The sequence below is a fragment of the Haliotis cracherodii genome, unplaced genomic scaffold (genome assembly GCF_022045235.1).
Source record: "Haliotis cracherodii isolate W230 unplaced genomic scaffold, xgHalCrac1.p SCAF_17, whole genome shotgun sequence".
Taxonomy (NCBI): Eukaryota; Metazoa; Mollusca; class Gastropoda; order Lepetellida; family Haliotidae; genus Haliotis; species Haliotis cracherodii.
Window position 1 is genome coordinate 28,412,665 of NW_027266272.1, and position 22,661 is coordinate 28,435,325.

Consider the following 22,661-nt stretch of genomic DNA (forward strand, 5'->3'; position numbering starts at 1 on the left):
CTTGTCCAGTTTACTTGTGAGAAGTACATTTCTCACTTGTATCATATGATAAGGGACTCTTTTTAAAAAAAATTATTTCTAAGTATAAGGCACCGGGAACTGCTGTCGGGATATTAACCATGCACTTCCACAAAGGAATCGTAACTCCCATATACTTTAACATAGACTTGTGAGTGAGTGCATGAATATGGTTTTACGCCATTTTAGCAATATTCCAGCAATATCACAGCGGGGAACACCAGAAATGGGCTTCACACATTGTACCCATGTTGGGAATCGAACCCAGGTTTTCGGCATGACGAGTGAACGCTTTAACCACTATGCTACCCAGCCGCCCCCATAGACTGGTGGGGTATTTTGTTTTTATTGCCCTCCCAACTGTTGTATCAAATGACTGCTTTAGAATAATATTGTTTTGCAGTTTTATTTCATTTTATTTGCACCATGGACCCGATGTTGTTTAGAAATGAAGAAAAATATGCAAACAGTAAAAAACAAAAGCCCAAAATATCAGTATGTCTCAATGTTGTTATTAGTGCCTTGTTTAAAACCAAGATATTGTCGCTGTAGGATTAGAAAAAAGTATAAGATTAATGTATTTCAGAAGATTTGTATTGACGAACAACATAGTGTTTATGCAGCTTAATTCTAGCGTGAAGTGAATTTCCTTTTGTCATGAATGTGATTTGTTGCATGAGATGTCTGGTATATTTTTGTAAGAGAAATTTGGACATTTTTATGATGAATTAATGTTTGGTGATCTGTGTGGGCTGTTCAGTTCTCTTGAGTATTGTGTTACAGTATTTTTACAAAACATTTTCAGTGCATCTACTTTTGGTATTTCGTGATTTGACAAAGTTAATAGTAATGTGACTTCTGAAGCATGATTGTTTTCTAAAGAATTCTTTAATCTGTGGTATTTCAAGTTGTCAACTTCTGCCCAGTGCTGCTCTCCTGTTTGCTATTGTGAAATGATATTTGCTGAATCAGTTACCGTATTCGACGTAATAAGCGCCCCGCTCTAACAAGCACCCATGGCGATATTTGCTAATATATTGGCTAGTGAACAATCCCAATTACCACCCCTTCCAATTGATCAATGTACACAAGACTTATTTATTCTCGTATAATACACACTCCCCTTAATTATAGGGAATTTAATTCTGGAAAAATATATCTGTCGTACATAAACATTTAAGGCTGTCAGCTTAAACCACGAAATTTATCTTTCAACTCCGTTTTTTTTTTCACCAAAATAATATTCTAATAAGAGCCCCCTATTCCTAATTTTGAGAGCCCCCGGGCGCTTATTACGTTGAATAAGGTAATGTTAGTTGTTAGAAAGTGTCAAACAGGAACTCTTTCCTTTCACTTTTGTGTTTATGCTCAGCTAAACTTCTGTTTACGCTATGTATATTACTCAAAAGAAGTTAAAGAACACCTGATTCTTTATATTCCTAATGAAAGAATTGGTTCTTGACTTTTTTCAGTGGTAAATACACACATTTTGCCAGAAATCTATTTTCTACAACCATATGATATATATGACAAAAGGAATGGGATTTGGATAGCACTCGATTTTGATTGATAAATCATGTCATCAAATCACAAGGTATCAAATCACAATAAACCCTATCTGATTGAAACAAGACAGCCGATTTGACGGACGCATCACCCCGAAGTTAATATGTTTGGAATAGTACTTTTAAGGTCGATGTCGGAAGACATATCTAAATAGTTAATAGTTAATTTTATAAGCTACAAAATGCAATGTTGCTGTTACTACAATATATTCAAAGGATATGTGACAATACATTTTGATCAGAAAAAATGACAAAAATCTACGAAGAGAATGTATTTCAGGTTTTGAGGACAACAGAAAGTTGCTTTTTGGCCCTTTTCTAAATATGAATGAGACGATGTCATATGTTTTGTGACACAATGAGCAATATGAGGTCATAATGGTGACGTGCTGTGTATAGCGAAACCTTTGCAAGGCTTGCTTAGTTTTCTCTAGGGGTTCCCACCTCATGTTAGCTTACGAAGTTGCCATTCCACATGCTTTCAAATGCCTGTCATAAGTTTGAGTGAAGTATTACAGTGTAAACAAACTGCTTGAGCATTTTCAGCACAATATTTTTTTTAAAGGCTTTTGTCAGTGATTCCATAAATTCTGATCGACAACTCACTCAAAACACTGGACTCAACCCATGCCGCTTCACTCAGTGTATTTGCTAAGACCAAAGAGTTCGTGTTATATTTAATCATGGTAGAATGGAGATAAACATAATGTTTTCCATGTAGTGAAAGGTTACATGGGGATTTAACCACACTAAATTTAACATTTTAAACCTCATGCTGTGCGTTTGGTTCCAAATTCAATTTAACGTGGTTATATTAATCTACATCTAACCTTGCTCTACATTGAAAACACAGTATGTTTATCTCCTAATTATATCCATTTTATTTAGGCAATATGTGTCAATTAGAAAGTTAGATTGAGGTGAAGTCAGTAAGCTTATTGTTATCTATTAAGTTTGAGTTTGGTAGGGGAGATAACTCTGATTAGTTTACTAAGTAATTCAGATATCCGGACATTCAATTATCCAGATAGGTAGGGGAGATAACTCTGATTTGTTTACTAAGTAATTCAGATATCTGGACATTCAATTATCCAGACGACTCATTGAAAAAGGTATTTGCCCAGATTAGCTGAGTTCCACTGCATACAAGTTCACTACATGGACAGAAATTCCTTTGAAAACTGTGACAAAAGTTGAAAGGGTAAAACCATTTCAATGCATTCAAACTTCCTTGAACATAAAGACTATCTGGTACCCACATACAACCAAATCATGTTTCACCTTTCCACAATGAAAGAAAACTATGACAAAAGATGAATGGGGTACACCATTGAAATAGAAAATAAATAATTCATCTTGTGACAGTTTTGACAAGAACATCGTGTCACTTTGGGTAAAGGTCAACTGATCGTTTTACTGAACTGACAAGTGGTCAGGGATGAGACCCAACAACCTGTACTCTGACAGTAGTGGACCACGGTCAAAGAGTTGACCAAGACAAAGGGAAGTTCAGAGACATGTATAAATCATTATTTTGTTTGTTGTCATGGCGAAGTTTGTACTGTCACCAGGTAAGATGTAGATAAATGAGTTTGTAAGTATTGTTGCTGTTGAAGGTCGCACTCAGCAATATACCAGCTGTATGAAGGCAGCCTGTAAGTAGTCATTTCTGGACAAGATGATGTTTTTGTTTGTTTAGCATCGCTTGGCTCAGTTATGTTCCAGCTATATTACAATGGTTTGTAAATAATCTAGTCTCTTTTGACAGACTTGAGAATGATAGAAAAGTTTTGGAAACTTATTCTTTCCCAAAGTAAATATTTTTAAGAGGATTCTGTGACATAGAGAGGATTAGCATTTGATAAAAATAGTTTTTTTTTCTCCTCTGATGCTTTTTAAGATAACCAGGTCTCTTATGTTTTCGTTCTTTTTTTCAATAGGCAGAACACTAATATCGGACTCATTACCAATCATTGTAGCATTGTGTAGGCAAGGAAAGACAACTCTTCCATTGTAATCAGACAATTTTGACAATTATCAAACTGATATTGAAACCTTATTCTTTTACCAGACAAAATCAAATATAATGTGATCACATCTGAAAAGATACATGATGAGAAACATTTTCTTACTTGCATGGCCTGAGGTAGGAAACCTATCAGTGTTATGTGTGGCAGTCTACAGAGACTTGCACCAAGCCTAACTGGACTATTGTCCGAGACTCACCTGGACAAGGAAAGAGCACTTGTCACACCGGTGAGAGGAAACACTCTCTCGGAGGTAAAACAAACTTTGTGTAGTGGAAGAGGATTTTCTGCCATGAGGATTGTCATGGGAAGATTTACTGCTGCCAGGATTGTCACAGGAGCATGCACTGTGCAGGATACTAGCCTTTGATTGACAGGACAGGCTTGGTGGGAATAACAGTAGTTTCACACGTGGGTCAGCAAAATACCAATTCATTCATATCAATTATTTTATTTGGGGACAATAATATTGTGAAGTATTAGTATTATGAAAATAGTATTCTTTTTTAGTGGTGTGGCTATTTTATGCGTTTTGATTTGAAAATCTGTTGGTGTACGTACATTAGAGTTTGTTGTTTACTGTGTTAAGTCATAATTAGTGTATCATAATACAGTCGTGCCTCGTTTATACGGACACTAGCGTCATTTCACAATTCGTCCGTATAAACGAATTTCCGTATAACTGAAACCAGCTTCTTACTGGAAGAGTTACTTCCCTTCAATTATGCAACTCATGACAAAATTCCTTATACATATACATATACGTTTGACGATTCTATGTCAACATGAAATTCTCGCGATCACGCGATCACATGCGCGTGAGCCTTGACGGTGACTGGTCAGACTGGTTCCATGTAAAAAAAATACCCGAGAATAGCGATCAGCTGCTTCGCTTAGGGTTATTATTATTTTAAATATGTTTAGTAAAGGCTGCATTTAATTAAGAAAATAATGGAATATATTATTCCTGATAAAAAAAAATAGTTTCAGATACAATTGTTGTCGATCCTTGCATTAAAAATCCTATAAAGTTATATCATTGGGTGTGTCTTTACCGAATCACCGGTCGATTCTAAGAAAACGTGTGTACAGCTGACTGCTCTTTCCGGCTTAGTTTACGAGAAAATACACAAGGTAATCTTAATCCCTAGATATAAAACAATGCCTCGTAATGTTCTCGTAATACGTAATGAAGTTCACCATGTACATGTACAATAAACAAGCTCGTCTCAAACGTAACTCAGTGTCACTGGTTAATTGACTTCTCACGAATCAAAGATATTACCACCAGCGGAAGTGTACTGTCCGGATAAGTGAGACAATTTTGAGTGCATTTCAGTGTTTTGTGTATGAAAATGACCGTCCGGTTCCGGAAACTGAATTTCCGGATATACGGGTAAATTTATATAGTAATTATTTCGTTATGAATGAAAATCGTCCGGGAACCGAGGTTTCCGGATATCTGAAGTCCGTATAAGCGGGGCACGACTGTACTGAGAATATGTACAATAATAATTATATATGTTCAACTATGATATAGGTTTCTTGTAGTTCAAAGCTGGTTTAACTATATGAAACTGGTGTATCGTTATTTTGAGATGACACTTATAGTAACAATAATTTGATAGGAACTTTATTTACGTAAATAAAAGTTTGTTGAGCGAAACAAAATTGATGCATTATTATGATGAGACTGTTGATATTTACAGAAAGTATTCATGTAAATTTGATCAGGAAATATATTGACAGTTCGAGGTCATTTGTGCAGGATCAACATGGGTCTAACCAGATGTTGAATTAAATTTATTGATAGACAGCACACCTTTGACTGCAGCCTAATTCTTCATATACAGTCTACTACACAACTTGTAGATGTATATTTGGTTAAACCACAGCTGTTGCAGAGTTTTAGTGTGCATGTGTCAAGACCTCCAAAATGAGGTATTAGTTGTTCATGTCGTTCTTCAAATGTTATCAGTGAATGTGATTTCAATTGTTTGAAAAGTTTCTTAAGCAAATAATCAAAATATGTTAACATTCACATATGTAGGTATACCTTGATATTTTTGTAGATTATTTACACCGTTTACTTGGATTTTTATCTTGAATTACACAGAAGGGTGAGTCACAAGCGTTCATTGTCTGGTGTAAACTGATCATGAATACCCTTGTTTGTGAGGTATTAACCTCCCCTTTATGTCTATGTGCGAACAATGCCTTAGATACCAACAATTGTCCAGTTAGTTACAATCCTCATTAAGGATGATTAAAAGCCTCTTTTATGAGGTATTGACTTTACCACACAGCGAGCCACTGAACCAGTCAGTGTAATTAAGGACAATTTTCTCGCCCATCTGATGATGCAGTAGAGGACAGTCGCGAAGTCAAAGCTTTGTGACTTCACTCATCAACACAGTGGCATGGAACCTGATAACTACATCCTGGAATGAGGAGAAATATGATAAATCAGAATCCAGTCCTCCCCTCTCCCAACAACAGGACATCTATTGGCTTTGTTTATTTTGTTAACTGCCTTTAACTCAACACAAGGGTGTTTACACATGGATCGAGAGAAGGGACTGTCCATTCTGAAGGAATCTTCCCTAATTACGGCCCTGAGCCATGTCACCGAATCAATGCATGGCTAACTGTTGTTATGCTTCCCAGTGATTAGATAGGTTGTCGCTTGCCAGTTGCAGTTGGCAAGGCCTCTGACAATTGAAGCTGTGAGATCTGTTAATTAAAAGACAGAGATCGGCTAACTGCTCTCTAAGGCTGACTCAGATGCTTGTTTACAACATGGGCATAGGGTTCTATTGCCGGTCCAGCTGGCCGAGGATGACTGGGGGGTTCCAGGATGATTTGATGGTCTCCCAGCCGAACATGGTTAAGTAGACCATGTTGATACAACATGCCCCTTGCATCTCCCAACAGCACAGGTATGTGGCCGCATCACAAAGCAAGTTCCGGATTACGAGGGATTTGTAAACAAGATTATCTGCGACAGCTGATAAGGAACTATGAAAGGGTGTGCGTTAACCACTCTGTCAAATAAAACCACTAACGAGGGTGATTTCTGTGGATAGCAGCACTGTTGTGGGTCACGGTTTCATGGGAAGTGTGCTACCTTGACTGTGGATTAACTTTGGTTTGTTACAATGTTACGGATCATCTGTAACGAAAATGTAACGGATGACTAACAAATGGCGCTGTTATTATACCAGCATGTAACGCAAGTGGATCATGAAATATTTCAGGATTATGAAAATATTCCTTTGACATTTGAGGTAAATATTCCCAATCCTGATTGTGAGTGGTTGTGTTTGACAAGAGCTGTCACCATGACTGACAAGTGTTGAAATGTGCATTCATCAAGGTATGTAAGTTTCACACAGCTGAGGAGCCGATCCTGCTTGTGTTGATAGGTGCAGTTGTCAGTTTCTCTGTGTGGCTCAAAAATATTTTGGTTGGTTCTCCGACACACAGACTGGTCAGCCTGTGGACAGCTGGTTCGGTCAGTTTGTGTGTAGTGACCAGCCTCATTCTCTGGAACCATGTTCGCCATGGAAACCATGTAACCTATTACTCGGGAAGATGGTCTCAAGATCCATAAATGGGTGTGCTGCCTTCTTAAGGTCTCCAAGACAAGATAGCACTATCTGGGAGTCCTCATCAGTAATATCAAGGCTAGAATATTAATGTGAAATGTTAACAATACTCTTCAAAATTGATTATATAATAATACTAAAAATTGTTTTGATGACAAATTATTGAATATTTGTTTAATGTATTCATATTTAGAAGTAACTCAAGCTTTAATTTTGTTCTAATAAGGCGAAATATTTTAGAAAATGCATTTAATCTGAAATGTTTACTGAGCAAAACTTATGCTTCAACTTGGATGACAGTTTAGAAAATATTATTTAAAACTCTTCCTATTTAGATGCTGTAATTTTTTTGTTTTAAAAGGCGAAATATTTCAGGCATGGTGATATTTAATCTAGGGTGTTTACAATACTCTGCGGAATTAATATTTCAGTAATACTGAATAAGTATTAATTATACATTGATAATAAGTGGAGTCATATTTTGATTACAGTTTAGAGAATATTAACTTTATAAATTATTCATATCTAGATTTAAGGCAACTTATTTTTTATGTAGGCCCAAATATTTTAAGCAATGTGTTTAATTTAAAATGTTTACATCTCTGCGCAAATATTATGATTCATTAATACATAAAAGCAGAGCCCTATAACAATCACAGTTTAGAGAAGATTAACTTGGTAACGTATTGGTATTTCAATGTAAGATATTCTGTATCCATTTTTTATGAAAATGTGCTATTTTGAAGGCAATGTGGTGGTGGTGTTTCTAGGAAACACTTGCTTCTTGTAATTATTTAGATGGGGTGATCACGTCAGACCTATCAAATATTTATGTCAATGGTATGAGTAGATAGGCCTAACTACATGTATGACTGCCAGAAACACTAGCAGAATAATGGTTATTTTAACACGGACATCAGTCAATGCAGATAACACTGAGGCCAAGACAATTTGTTTTCATGTTTTACAGATAAGCATGGATTAAATATTTTCAAAAAGTTTTTTGATTTGAATGTGCTGTGTTTGAATGAAAATATGATTATTTTGAACTTCATTTAACTTAAATTACATTTGAAAAAGTTCTTTGTAAGAATTAACCTCAAATGAGCCAAGACAACATTTCTTTTGTTTCTGTTATTGTGTCAACTGCATCCTTGCAAACTGACCAAGATCATTAAAAAACAAACTCAATTTTTCTGCCTTTAGTATATTTTTTATAGTGTATGCAATTCAGTTAAGTAATACAAAATAAAAACTAATTTCATTTATTCTTTGTTCTAAAGAAGAAATTGTTTTGAACCATTGGTCTGGTAAACGTCAACACTGTCATGTTGTTTTGCGATCTGTTTTTTTTTCCATAATATGTCAACATTTATTCGAGAAACCTTGGCAACTATTGATCATATTGATCAGTTGTCGTGGTGATGTTCTCTATCCTGTTGAAACAGGAAGTCAACATTAAAGTCTGACATAAATAATTATGACCCTTTGTGAACACAACTGTTGTATCATGACCTTTTGACCCCTGATAATTCCTCTTCAAACTGGGCAAGATGCAATTAATGTCAATTTCAAATGTTGTAATGCCATGTAATCAGTTAATGGACGTCAGTGGTAATTACATATCACCACATAGTGGAATTACAAGATGACTTTGCTTGGGCCAGTTTAAAAATGCAAAAAGAAATTTGTTTCAGGTAACCTTACCCACCATTGTTACACTTGTATCCGGGTTAAAAAAAGGCTTCAGCAACCCATGCTTGTTCTAAGAGGCGACTAACAGGATCACATGGTCAGACTCGCTGACCTGGTCATGTCATCGTATCCCAATTGCGCACGTCGATGCTCATGCTCAATGCTCACTGGATTGTCTGGTCCAGATTTGTTTATGTACAGACTGCCGTAATATAGTTGGAATATTGCTGAGTACGGTGTTTAACTACAAACAGACAAACTTGCAACCCTTGTTTTTATCACAGCAGGGCGGCCAGGTAGCCTAGTGGTTAAAGCGTTCACACGTCACGCCACGCCAACGACCCGGGTTCGATTCCCGACATGGGTACAATGTGTGATGCCCATTTCATGTGTACCCTGCCATTATATTGCTGGAATATTGCTACAAGCTGCGTTAAACCATATTCATTTTGATCACAGCTTGAAACAGCTGTCAAGAAACCCATACTAACATTTTGAAAAAATTAGATGTTTTGGTATGTTATTGATGTGGTAGCCATTTTGACATACAAATTAGAGAAACATTGCAACAAGTCTGAAACAAGTCATCTGTGTTATACATTGTAAAAAAAATAATGAATAAAGGCACTACTTGTCAGCTAATAACTGTTGAGTCAATGTTCCTTGAAACAAGAATCTTTTTCTTTGGCGTGTATAACCAGCTTCAATTGATCAATAGATTACATCTTGGGATGTGTATCAATCAAGCCAATATTCTGTGCTAATTTTCGTACCTGGTGAATTCTCTTCACATCCCTCAAATAACAGGTCCTTGGTCTACTAGTTCATATTTTAAGGGAGCAGTGGGACAGCCTGGTGGTTAAGGTGTTCAACCATGCTGGGTTTGATTCCCACATGGGTACAATTTGTGAAGTCCATTTCTGGTGTCCCCTGCCATGATATTGCTGAAATATTGCTAAAAGCAGCGTAAAACAAAGCACTCAAATCTTATGATGTCTATCAGTACAGCAGTTAATGATTAACCAAAATAACACAGACAAACTAAACAGTTTCACACACGGTATTAATTACCATCCTTAGAACTAGGCAGAAAACATCACCCTTTAATGATTGACCTAATTAAGCAGATACAATCTTTCATCTTCACCCTGACTGTGAATGTCTCCTTAGCTGATGAATTACGATGATGTATTTCAAACCTTGATCTCCCATCATGATCAGTAAGATGAAGTGAAAATGTAAATATTTATAAACTGGTAATAAAGTTAATGTTTCTTGTTAACACCAATAGATCTAAATCATACCACTGAACTCAGAGTGTACATGTTTGATTTTTTCTGTTTCTGATCATCTAGGTGACAGCCATAGAGATTCGAGAAAGCTTCAAAGAAACGTTTCAGACGGAATCTCACACTGTCAAAACTTATGTGTCCATGCGACATATCGCACAAGCATGTCAAGAAGAAACGTTAGTAAAAAAACCTCTGATCAACACTGGAACTCTGTGGCCTAGAAGTTAGCAGGCAATAGGTCAGCATGACAACGAGAATCTGATAAACAATATTGTGACTGTCATTCCCCATCACAGGATTTTCCGACATACAGTTCGTGGAGAAAACAGTCTCTTTGTGAAGATTTAAAACCCATTGCGTGTGTCTGATTGGGAAGATTTGTACTCAACTGGAGAGAAATTTTGTTGAGAAAAGGATTATTTGTAATCGTTTGTGGCATTGCCATGGCGATGTTTGCTCATTGAGATGTTGCATTTTCAGTTTCGTTTCGTTTCGTTGAAAGTGTAGATATGATTGACAGTCACTGATGAATGAAGAAAATGTGGCATGCTGATTGTGTTAAATTGTGAGTCAGTATTGTTTTGACCTGTGGGAGTGGTCATTGTTGTGGAGTGCAGTCCCTTGTCCTAGGGATTGTTTCATTGTCCTAGGGATTGTTTCATTGTCCTAGGAAGTGTTTCATTGTCCTAGGAAGTGTTTCATTATTCTGGGAAGTGTTTCAGTATTGTCAGATTGGAGCATCACTATAAACAAAACACATCAAGCGTCATATATATTTTTATACAAATGGTGCTGTACATGTGTCTGAGCGGAGGGTCGTAATTTTGAAACGTCCGAACATCATTCAATATATTCAAAACAGCGGAGTACTGTTGTATATTGTAAGGATCTCATTGACATTACATATGTGATCGAAGAGTCACTGCAAACGGACAGCAAGGCATCTTTTTTTGGAGAGAGTGAAGTGCAACTCTACAAAGTTGTATATTTGTGACAGAGTGGAGGCTTGCTGAATACACAAAGATCCGTGTTGGAGGATGACTGTTAACAAAACAGAGCCGAGTGTCGCTGTCCTATATAGATGCAACATGATCACACGACTTGATGCCATACAACCACATGTCCTTTGGTCCTGTGTGTAATGCTCTGGGGACTTCACCTCTGCAGAATAGGCTCTCACATTAAATGTCCGAAATATAACAAATTCCTAGTCACTGTGTCATCTATATAGTTAAAAAGTTAATGATTCATACTTGTATAAACCAGATTCGGATGACGAGCAGGGACCAGGGTAAATGACATTGTGTGGGATATTTCATCTTCTGAAATCCCAGGCAGTCTCTATTGAACATTCCACAGTGTTCATTATCAAGTGTTAGATTCCCATGAAATAAGTCAAACTGGGATTGTCATAGATTCGCAGCTTAAATGAATTTCTACATGATCACTCTTCGATAGTTTCAGATTGGGCTTATACAAGCAAGGCAATACTTATATATCTAAGTATTTTGAATATTTGTTAACAAAGGATATGTGTGTTGGTATGCTAGACACTTGTACAGATTGCCACTGTGGAAGGTTTGCAGATGTGAGTTGATCGCTTTTTGGAGCTGATATAGCGATCAACAGAAAATACCTCATGTCTGTGTAGGTCAATATTCCGTTTATTTCTGTGGAACGTATTAGTGCATATACAATGCTCTGTCAACAGAAAAGTCACAGTTCAAGAAAAGTTTGTTGATTGCGTTGACATTAATTTTTTTTGGAAGTTGTGCATGATGTCCCTTGGAGATGTTTTGTTGAAAACGTCAAAAACTGTTTCCGGAAATCTTCTTTTTCGGTCAGCTAAAGCTGATGATGGATGCTAGAGGCATGAACGAAGGTTTTTATGATATACAGTACCTTAGAAACAGCACATGACCAACGTGTGGACTCGGTGCATAGCTCTGTCGAGGTCTTTTGAGGTCTGTCTGTAAGTGTGAGGTCATACACTGATGACGGAACTGTTGACAAGAGAAGCGTGAGGATCCTCATCAGACAACGCGATGTCACCACAGAGCGGTATGTGTGGAGGATTAACGATGTTTGGCCCCACGATCACCACCAGGGTCCGTTAGAATGCGAGACTCATTTCTCAGGTGCTTAGGCAGTGCTAAACCCAAAGGGGCTCGGAAACTCCGGCGGACAGACTCGGATTACTATCACCCCCCGCCCGAGCCGGCGCCCCAAGTTCCACCCCACCCGCTGCAACAGGAACAACTACGACAACAGCCTCGGCCTAAACTACAGCCACAACCACGGCCGGATCAGAGGTCACAGAATCACGTTCGGATTAAACCGATGAAGGGTATTCTCAAAAATCGTCTTGGAACCAATGGTTACTATGGATATCAGCCTTTAAGGTTTGAGGTAATTTTCAGAGAGAGTTGTGATCATGCTTAATTTGTGTATAGCAAATATTGGAATTTTCTAATGAATTTATCTATTTAATTAAACAATTAATCATTATTATTTGAGAATTTTGTGATGATTATTCAATATATGTCTTACTTTTTGACATGTTCTTTTTTAATCCAGATGATTTTGTTGATGCAGCTTTTAAATATATTTGGTCGTCTTTAAACTATGTAATATTTGAGCCTTTTCAGGTACATGATGCTTATGACTTTTCAGCAAGAAATTATCTTGTTATTGATTTGTTATATTCCGCAGACCTTTGTGTTATACAAAAATTATCTCCTCTATTAATTTTGCACATATTCTGTTCAGCCTTGGAATTTGTTATGCAGAAATCGTATTTCATGGTCTGATTATCAACATAGTACAGTAAGAATCTTGTTTTCATGTCAGGGGAGATAACTCTGTGTGTCCCAGTGCCAGCATCAACTGTTTCAGATATGGTTTCAGATATGGCTCTGTCCTGCATTCTTTCTGTTCTGCATTCTCGGTTTCATGCATTTTCTGGTTTTCCTTTCCCTCTGTTCTGCATTCTCTTTGTTCTGCGTTCTCTTTGTTCTGCGTTCTCTTTGTTCTGCGTTCTCTGTCAATTTGGTTTTCAGGACAAATACACACGTTGTGTGGCCCTAGCTTTTAATTGATCAATTATTTCTCATTTCTCCATATTGATTTTTATACAGGAGAATGTGGTTATATTCATAAGTTAAATGGTTGTCAAATACAGAGTAGGGCCAGACATCTGATTTTGAAAGAAAAGGTTAAGAATGTGAAATAGTAGCTTCTGCTTGTCTCTCTCCTTGGGGATTTGAGGAAGATACGGTCTCCTAGGTCTCATGCTTGTCTCTCCTTGGGGATTTGGTGTAGAATAGGTCTCCTGTGTCTCATGCTTGTCTCTCCATCGGGATTTGGGGTAGAATAGGTCTCCTGTGTCTCATGCTTGTCTCTCCTTGGGGATTTGGTGTAGAATAGGTCTCCTGTGTCTCATGCTTGTCTCTCCATCGGGATTTGGAGTAGATAAGGTCTCCTGTGTCTCATGCTTGTCTCTCTATGAGGATTTGGGGTAGAATAGGTCTCCTGTGTCTCATGCTTGTCTCTCCATGAGGATTTGGGGTAGAATAGGTCTCCTGTGTCTCATGCTTGTCTCTCCATGAGGATTTGGGGTAGAATAGGTCTCCTGTGTCTCATGCTTGTCTCTCCATGAGGATTTGGAGTAGAATAGGTCTCCTGTGTCTCATGCTTGTCTCTCCATGAGGATTTGGAGTAGAATAGGTCTCCTGTGTCTCATGCTTGTCTCTCCATGAGGATTTGGGGTAGAATAGGTCTCCTGTGCATCATGCTTGTCTCTCCATGAGGATTTGGAAAAGAAAAGGTCTCCTGTGTCTTATGCTTGTCTCTCCATGAGGATTTGGGGTAGAATAGGTCTCCTGTGTCTCATGCTTGTCAATCCATGAGGATTTGGGGTAGAATAGGTCTCCTGTGTCTCATGCTTGTCTCTCCTTGGGATTTGGGGTAGAATAGGTCTCCTGTGTCTCATGCTTGTCAATCCATGAGAAATTGTGACCACTGTTAACCAGAGGTTTGCCTGGGCCAGATTTGCCCAGGCATCCCCTTGTGTGGGGGTTGTTTCATGTGTTGTGTTATATGCTCATACCTGATATATATCTCCTACATCCCTGGGGAATGTATCTCATATTTGATTGGATGATACTGAAGGTCAAGGTCACTCAGAACAGGGCTTTAGAGAAGCTTTTTTATACCATAACTAAAATATTTATGATTGAAATTTGAAGTTCGGCCTCAATTGCGTCAACTTTGGGGTGACCTTTGTACGGGGTCAAGGTCATATTATGAAACATGTCTCAAATTTAAGAAATTTGGGTCATTTCATGAAATTATTCCCTAGTCAACACCTGTCGTATGTCGACCAATGGTTGTACCAAATGTCAAGGTCACTTCCTTGGTGTCTTCCCTGTGGGATTGTTTGGCATGTTAATTATGTCAAACTGGTTCAATGTAATTAATGTGACAGGAATTATATATATTGGTCAGTCTAAATCATATATGAAAATGAACCCTACTGATGTTTATTAAATGCATTATATGAGAATAGCTACGTAAAGACATGAAACTCGCGGTATATACAATAGACTTTATTCAAAGGTGGAATCTCTTATTACCTATAACTTTAGAACTGGCTTCAAATTGCCAAGTAATTAAACAGTTGATCAGTTCTTTCAACTTAGTTGATTAAATCAGAGTGAAAAAAGGGCTAAATGTCCGAGAATGTGAGATTTGCCGGGCTGCTGTGTGTATCAATGTATTTCTGCTCCATCCTCCGGCTGTTGACCGTAACCAAGATTTGTAACATTGTCAGCTTGATCGTAAACAAAGTTGTCGCGAGTTTTGATGAAGTACGGAGTTTCCAAATAAGACAATATTTACACCTGCAGTAAACTTGGCGCGTTGACATAAACCTACCTCAAGGAAACAGTAGTCCATTACTGCAGGCTTTTCTCTGGTCCATTGCTCCCTTAGCTGTTGCATTCGTGAACCTGTCACTCAGTAGAGGCCTGAGCTTTTGGGCTATGTGGATTTAATTATGGCTTGTTGATCAGAGATCATGTGATCCAATATTCATGCTTGTGATCCAGTTGATATGTTAAGAGCAAGTTACATGCTGTTTTGGAAAATGCTGAGATTTTTTTGAAATACTGACAGGAAATTGTAGACATAAATAAATGCCAGTCGATAATGATTAAAAGTGACTAAAACATAGGACCATTTTTTTCTCTTTTTTTCGTTTAGCGATGTTTTTATGTGAAAAAGAGTTGTTGGTATTTTTCAAAATATATAAAAATTCTAATTTATTTATTTTAATTTTTTCAAATATTTTTCTGAATTTTTAGCAATGTGTTCATTACATGCTAGGCAGGTCTCATTTGTCTGTAGTTGAACATACTGTGTGTTGGCTCGCCGCAAATATCTGTAATATCACTGATGTGGTGCAAAGCAATATTTATTCATTCATTATTCATCTTTGGACAAATTAATGAAAATAGTGCTTTTACAGATTTAACTTTTAATTTTTTATTCAGGGACACTATTACTGTGATGAAAAGTTTTTTTTGCAGAAATATTTGCATATATCCATAAGTGGTAAACTTTAAGTAAAATGCTGTATACAGTAGAGTGAGTGAGTGAGTATGGTTTTACGCCGCTTTTAGCAATATACCGGCAATACCATGGTAGGGGACACCAGAAATGGACTTCACACTTTGTACCGTACAGTCGGGAATCGAACACAGGTCTTCAGCGTGACGAGCGAATGCTTTAACCACTTGGATACCCGACCGCCCAATATACAGTAGAAACAGAGTGATTGCCGTATGGTCTATGACTACTGAAGTATGCATTGGACACAGTAGTGGAGTGGAGTGGAGTGGAGTGGAGTGCCTAGTGGAATAATAACAACACATTTGGTCAAACCTGTGAAGATCTGGTTTAGAATAGGTCTCCAGCAACCCATGTCTGGCGTGAGAGGTGATTATACTTGTAAGAGAATCCAGTGGTCATGCTCACTGTCTATGATCATTGGTTTGTCTGCATCATTCCAATGCTTGTGTAACTATCTGAGGCCACCTAAATAAAGCTGACATTCTGTGATATAAATGGAAGACTGTTCCAACTCACTCACATAATCACTCGAGCCACTCACTCACTCACTCACTCACTCACTCACTCACTCACTTCACTCACTCACTCACTCACTCACTCACTCACTCACTCAGTCACTCACTCGATTTGGCCATATATATTTAATTATTTAGATAATGATACTTATCTTGGAATAAGTTCCATACACCGCGTGAAGATCCGGTGTAAGCTGCCAAAATATACCCCCCTTCAGAGTATAACCGGGGAAGATTCTTGAAGGCTCCAGAATCTACCCAGGTATACTTTGAAAGGGGGGTATACTTTCAGACTTTACACCGGGTAGAGAATAGGTCTTCAGTTAGTAGATGTCTTCATATCCCAGTTGCATTGACTGATGCTCATGATGTTAATCACTGGATTGTCTGGTCCAGACTCAATTATTTTCAGACCGTCATAAAGCTGGAATTTTGCTGTGTGCAGCATTAACAACAAACAAACAAACAAACAAACTCTGAATACAAACCAGCAAGCATCCTTATAATCAGTGATAACTCACTCCTGTCTGACATGTCCAGCAGTTATCTCCCTTGCCACAAGGCCATCATTAGGGCTGTACACGCCTACTCCAAGCTAATGACCACTTTTTGGTCTTGACATGATGCCACAAATGAGGATTTCTTTCTCAACAGCAGGCTTTACATTGTCTCCAGTTGATCCAGCGTGGATATAAAGTTAAGCAGTCCTGTCAAGCCTGCCTCCCTGAATTAGGGGACAGACCAGCTGACCTCTGTAGTGACCCCTGCACTGACCTACTGTAATGGCCGATGTTCAGGGATGTACGATGGCCCTCATTACCACGGAGATAGCCCTGGGGAGAACTGACCGGCCCACATGGCTCAATTGCAATTAGAAGTAAAGAACTATCTCAGCATCTGTCCTGTCTGTGTTTTAGTGGAAGGTACTGAGGATTCCTTGTTATCAGAGAAGGAGAATTTATTTCTTTTGGCATCTAATGATCAGGAACTGTGAGGAAATCCCCCCTTGGTTGTGTGTGGTCATGCAGTGTACCTGGCTTTTAATTTAAACATTTAATTTATTTAGAATACTTACGTTTGTGTGTGTGTGTTTCATTGGTCCTAAAAGCTGTTTCAGTGCAAAATTTCCAAACCTATCAAACGTGAAATGAAATTATCTCCAAACAAAAATACCATCTTTTCAAATTTTTATTTCATATTTATGCTCACATAAATAAATTGCAGAGTCAAAGGTTATCGAATGTAATCCAAAACAATACGTCGCTATCAAGACCATTCCATCACTATCCAGACAGAACCATTACTATCCAAACCAATCCATCACTAATCAGAAAGACGGGTAGCCTAGTGGTTAAAGCGTTCGCTCGTCACGTAAAAGACCCGGGTTCAAGCCCATTTCTGGTGTCCCCCGCCGTGATACTGCTGGAATATTGCTAAAGCGGCGTAAAACCATACTCACTCACTCACTAATCAGAAAGAACCATTACTATCCAAACCAATCCATCACTATCCAGACAGAACCATTACTATCCAAACCAATCCTTCACTATCCAGAAAGAACTATTACTATCCAATCCAAACCAATCTGGACCGCTTCCGTGATCTAGTGGTAGAGCATACACCCGGAAAGAGGAAGGTCCGGGGTTCGATCTTCGGCCGCATCAGACCAAAAGACTGCAGCATAGTATCTCAGTGAGTTAGCACTATAAATCGTGTATGGACGTTGCATAATAAATACAATAACCTTGAACACAACATTAAATCCCATTTCAGCTCACCTGCTGTAAAAAGCTAAGAGCCACTTCACACACGATTTTGCCGAAAATAAATGTATACATAATTGACTGAAATTTTGAATAAATTTAATGAAATAGATTACAAATGTAAATTAGTTCATATATACAATGAAAACTTGTTATTACAAAATGTTTTTCACTTTAGTCCCTCAACACTAGTGCTGGGACGGGGGAACTTGAGTACTCGGGTAGGGTGGGCACAGAGAAGGCTGCGGGTAGTCGAGTGAGTGAGTGAGTCGTTTTATGCCGCTTTTAGAAATATTCAAGCAAAATCACAGCGGGGGACACCAGAAATCGGCTTCACACATTGTACCTATGTTGGGAATCGAACTCAGGTCTTCGGTGTGACGAGCGAACGCTTTAACCAATGGGCTACCCAACCGCCCCTTAGTCACGTGATGTATCGTTTAATGAGAAACTATAACTCAATGGTTACACTATGAATCGGTAATGTTGGCAATTTTTGCAACCATTCCTTCTGACTTTTATATGTTTGAATAAAGACAAAGCTTCAGTCAACTTCAGTGTATGATTGACCAGGTCGTTTTATGCATGTTTCTGAATACTTTTTGCCATGGCTTCAGTAAAACAATTCCCAATCAGACAATTTGTACCCAACTCTTGAGAGCTACAGCGGGTACCTGGGTAGGTTGGGGTAATAGGGGGTTGGGTTCCCAGGTATTAAAGTTGGACTCGTCAGTCCTCATGAAAACATTAGTTTACAGAACATCCAACATGTCAAGTGAATAGACATTTTATTCAGCCTGGATGGCGACAGATTATATCTTTAGAAATGTCAGCCAGCCTCTTCCTCTATTGTGTCACTGTTAACAGTGTGAGTGCACTTTATTTTTGCTGAAGTGGGAAGATGCTGTATATCGTTTGCAACACATGCATGTGTCACATGTTTCATGTGGAGAGTAAATGTCGTGACATTTTCATGCTGAGAAAAAGATAAGAGCCTGAATTTATGTAATGTGAAATAAATCCTTAAATCTGAAAGATCTTGAAATAACAAACTGTAATGGGTGTTTCATGTTGCATATATACTCAAAATGGATGTCTGGTTCTATCACATGATGTGAGACTATCCTACCACACATCGATATGACATCCAACTCTTCGTTATAACACCTCGCATATCATTATAACATCCCCCACACCATTATAACATCCCCCACACCATTATAACATCCCCCACACCATTATAACATCACACACACCCCATTATAACATCCCACACACCATTATAACATCCCCTACACCATTATAACATCCCCCACACCATTATAACATCCCCCACACACCATTATAACATCCCACACACCATTATAACATCCCCCCCACAATCTATATTTGGACTTGTACACCACTTTCTGCATAATAAAGTTCACCGCTTTGCTTTTTGAATTCAGTGACACATCCTAGTTTGTCATGGTACTGTGAATGTCACGTGGTAGTATTGTGTAAAGCACTCCAGACCCCAACACTCTAGGTTACGATCCATGTCTTTCAAACACTTTGTAACCACCCGATCCTCATTAGTCGGCTCTTACAGCAACATGTTTTAACATGGGACCTTCGTTACCTCTGGATCCCCTGGGGAAGTCAAGTCTGACAACCATGAAAGCTTCATGATGGCAGTGTTTCAGATCCTGTGAGGTATATGTTTTACAATGTTTCAGATCCTGTGAGGAATATGTTTTACAATGTTTCAGATCCTGTGAGGTACATGTTTGACAATGTTTCAGATCCTGTGAGGTATATGCTTTACAATGTTTCAGATCCTGTGAAGTATATGTTTGACAATGTTTCAGATCCTGTGAGGTATATGCTTTACAATGTTTCAGATCCTGTGAAGTATATGTTTGACAATGTTTCAGATCCTGTGAAGTATATGTTTGACAATGTTTCAGATCCTGTGAGGTATATGCTTTACAATGTTTCAGATCCTGTGAGGCATATGTTTGACAATGTTTCAGATCCTGTATGGTACATGTTTGACAATGTTTCAGATCCTGTATGGTATGTTTGACAATGTTTCAGATCCTTTGTGGTATATGTTTGACAATGTTTCAGAGGGTGTATGTTGCAGGTCTATTGTTGAGCTAAAAGACTTCGATATATGTGTATGTTTGCCAATGTTGCAGGAACCAGATCGTAAACGTGAACAGTTCATGGCAGTTCTTGCACAGCGGTACCCTCAGTATGCCGACAGAATTAGTGGCTCTCAGTACAGTGGCTCAGGGAGTGAGAGTGGCTACCCAATACAGGTATGTGGACACTTTACATTCCTGGCACCATCGGACGTTACCGACATTGGTAACCAAAATGTTTTACAGGTTCAAAGTTCTTGTCACCAGTTTGTCGTGAATGTTTGAGATATTGAGGTGTGGCTTATCAATAACTAAGCTGCAATATTGGTGCCATCGGACATTGGCGTCTTTGGTAACCAAAATGACCTTTGGTTGGAGACTCTTGAGGAAATATACTCTTGATTGTGAAAGCTGTTTTAATGATAATGTAAATACCTTTACTGCATCCATAGACACATGTATTATTTTCGCTAAAAAAAAGGTCATCTGTCGTAACGACCTTGAAGTGCACCATTTTTGGAAATAAATAGTTATGGAAATGGTTCGAGGATAAATTACAGTATAGGCCACAACAAATGAATTTTCTAGATTCTCCTTTAAATTAAAAAAAACCCAACACATTTTAAGTTTAGCACAGTGTTCAAGACATCGGTGTGCACTAGCTGTTAACAGGTGTGATTCACATGTAGTGGGAATGTTTGGTAGGACAAAGTATGTTGTTCATATCATCAAACGAGAAAGCAACACGCTTCATTATTGATACTTGACTACAATTAATTGATGTGATGTGGATAAATGATTTATTCTGACGTATTGCTAACCAACTACAGATTTAGAGGATCCTCTAGAGTATATGCTTTAAGACAAGATCTGGAACATCATCTGACAGGTTACATATTGATACTCCTAAACTAAATAGTCGATGATATCGCTGGTCTGATCCTTTTATCTCTTTATTCAACACAATCCACATATCGTTCCATCTCTAGTTTCCACAGCCAAGGACATGTTATTGCCATCTCCTTCAACACATTGCTTAATATGAGACAGGTTTTTTCTGATGTGTTGCGCGGTTATCACGTAATTCTCTAATTTGGGTTGTCAATAAAATTAATTGCCTAATTTTCCTCGTTAATCACCCCGCCGCCGCTGGGCGGATGTGCTGCATGTAGTGTGCACACTGGCTCACAGCCGTCTGTCAGGGTCTGTGTCAGTAACATCCTTCTCTGTGCTCCCTCGTCCTGGGTGCTGTGCGGATACATGTCCCCAGGCACATTAATCACCCCAGGACGGTCATGAATATGCAAATTAGCTGACTGGGGGCTGACCTTGGGATCTGGGTTTGATTATGGAAGTTGTTACGATGTTTACACAGAGTAGCATTACGCAGTTGGACATTATGCAAATGTGGTTGTGTTAATTACCAAGGCTAATTGTTTTCTCCTTAAGGCTATGAAGGCTGACACTAATGTTAATTCACAGTGTAATGGGGGTAGCCCAGTGTTTGAGGTGTTGGCTGAAAACCAGGTTCGAATCCCAACATGGGTACAATGTGTGAAGCACTTTCTGTGAGTCTCCAGCTGAATATTGCAAGTGGAGTAAAAACTCACTCAGTTAAAATTTACAGGAATGAAAAGTTTGGCAATACAGGTTAAAAATGATGGTATTATTTTTAAAATTTAAATCATTTCTATAATTTTTTGTGCATGGTGTTGCTCTGATTTTGTAAAGTTTTACACATTTAAACTTTGATAAGAATTTTATTTTTGCTCCAATATAGCATTGTTTACACATGTACTGACACTATGAAATGCATATTAGATTTCTTGTAATATTTGTAAAAATTGTCACAATAATGAACCTAAGTTGTTCAGTGTATTTAGTATGAGACAACAATGTCGTTTGGTCGAATCTCATCTTCGCTGATGCTTGAAAACATGATACGTTTTTCACTGTGTCTGTAGTAGTGTTCCCAAATGGCCATCATGCAAATGTGGTTGTTTAAATAATCAGGACAAAGTGCTTTCTATTTTTGGTGATGTACCAGTTACACTAATATCCATGAAAGTTTCAGTGATTGAGGGTGGTCTAGAGGTTAAGGTGTTCGCTTGTCATGTTGAATCAGGTTGGTTTCCTGACATGAGAACGATGTGTGAAGCCCATTATGGCTGTGTTCTTCTTCCACCTAGCTGGAAGATGGCATAAAACCATTCTCTCTCTTAAAACTTCTGGGAATCAGAACTTTTGGAACAGGTTGAGAGATTGGATCAATGTATAAATCTTAGTTCCTCATTATTTTATTCTCAAATGCTCATTGTCGCTGTGTTTAAAGGTTTTCACATTTGAACTTTGATATTGATTTTTTCTCCTTCCAACTCTTTCTGTGTTTTATTGATGGAATTTGCTACCGTAGTTGAG

General features: G+C 38.2%; 1 protein-coding gene across 1 annotated transcript in view; it reads left to right on the forward strand.

Moving 5' to 3' along the window:
- Nucleotides 1-22,661, forward strand: part of LOC139465039 (coiled-coil domain-containing protein AGAP005037-like) — a 254,222-nt gene that overhangs the window by 153,044 nt on the left and 78,517 nt on the right. Inside the window, exon 4 of the mRNA XM_071246726.1 lies at nt 20,298-20,420. Within this exon, the coding sequence (XP_071102827.1) occupies nt 20,298-20,420 (123 nt within the window). The remainder of the gene's footprint in view (nt 1-20,297; nt 20,421-22,661) is intronic.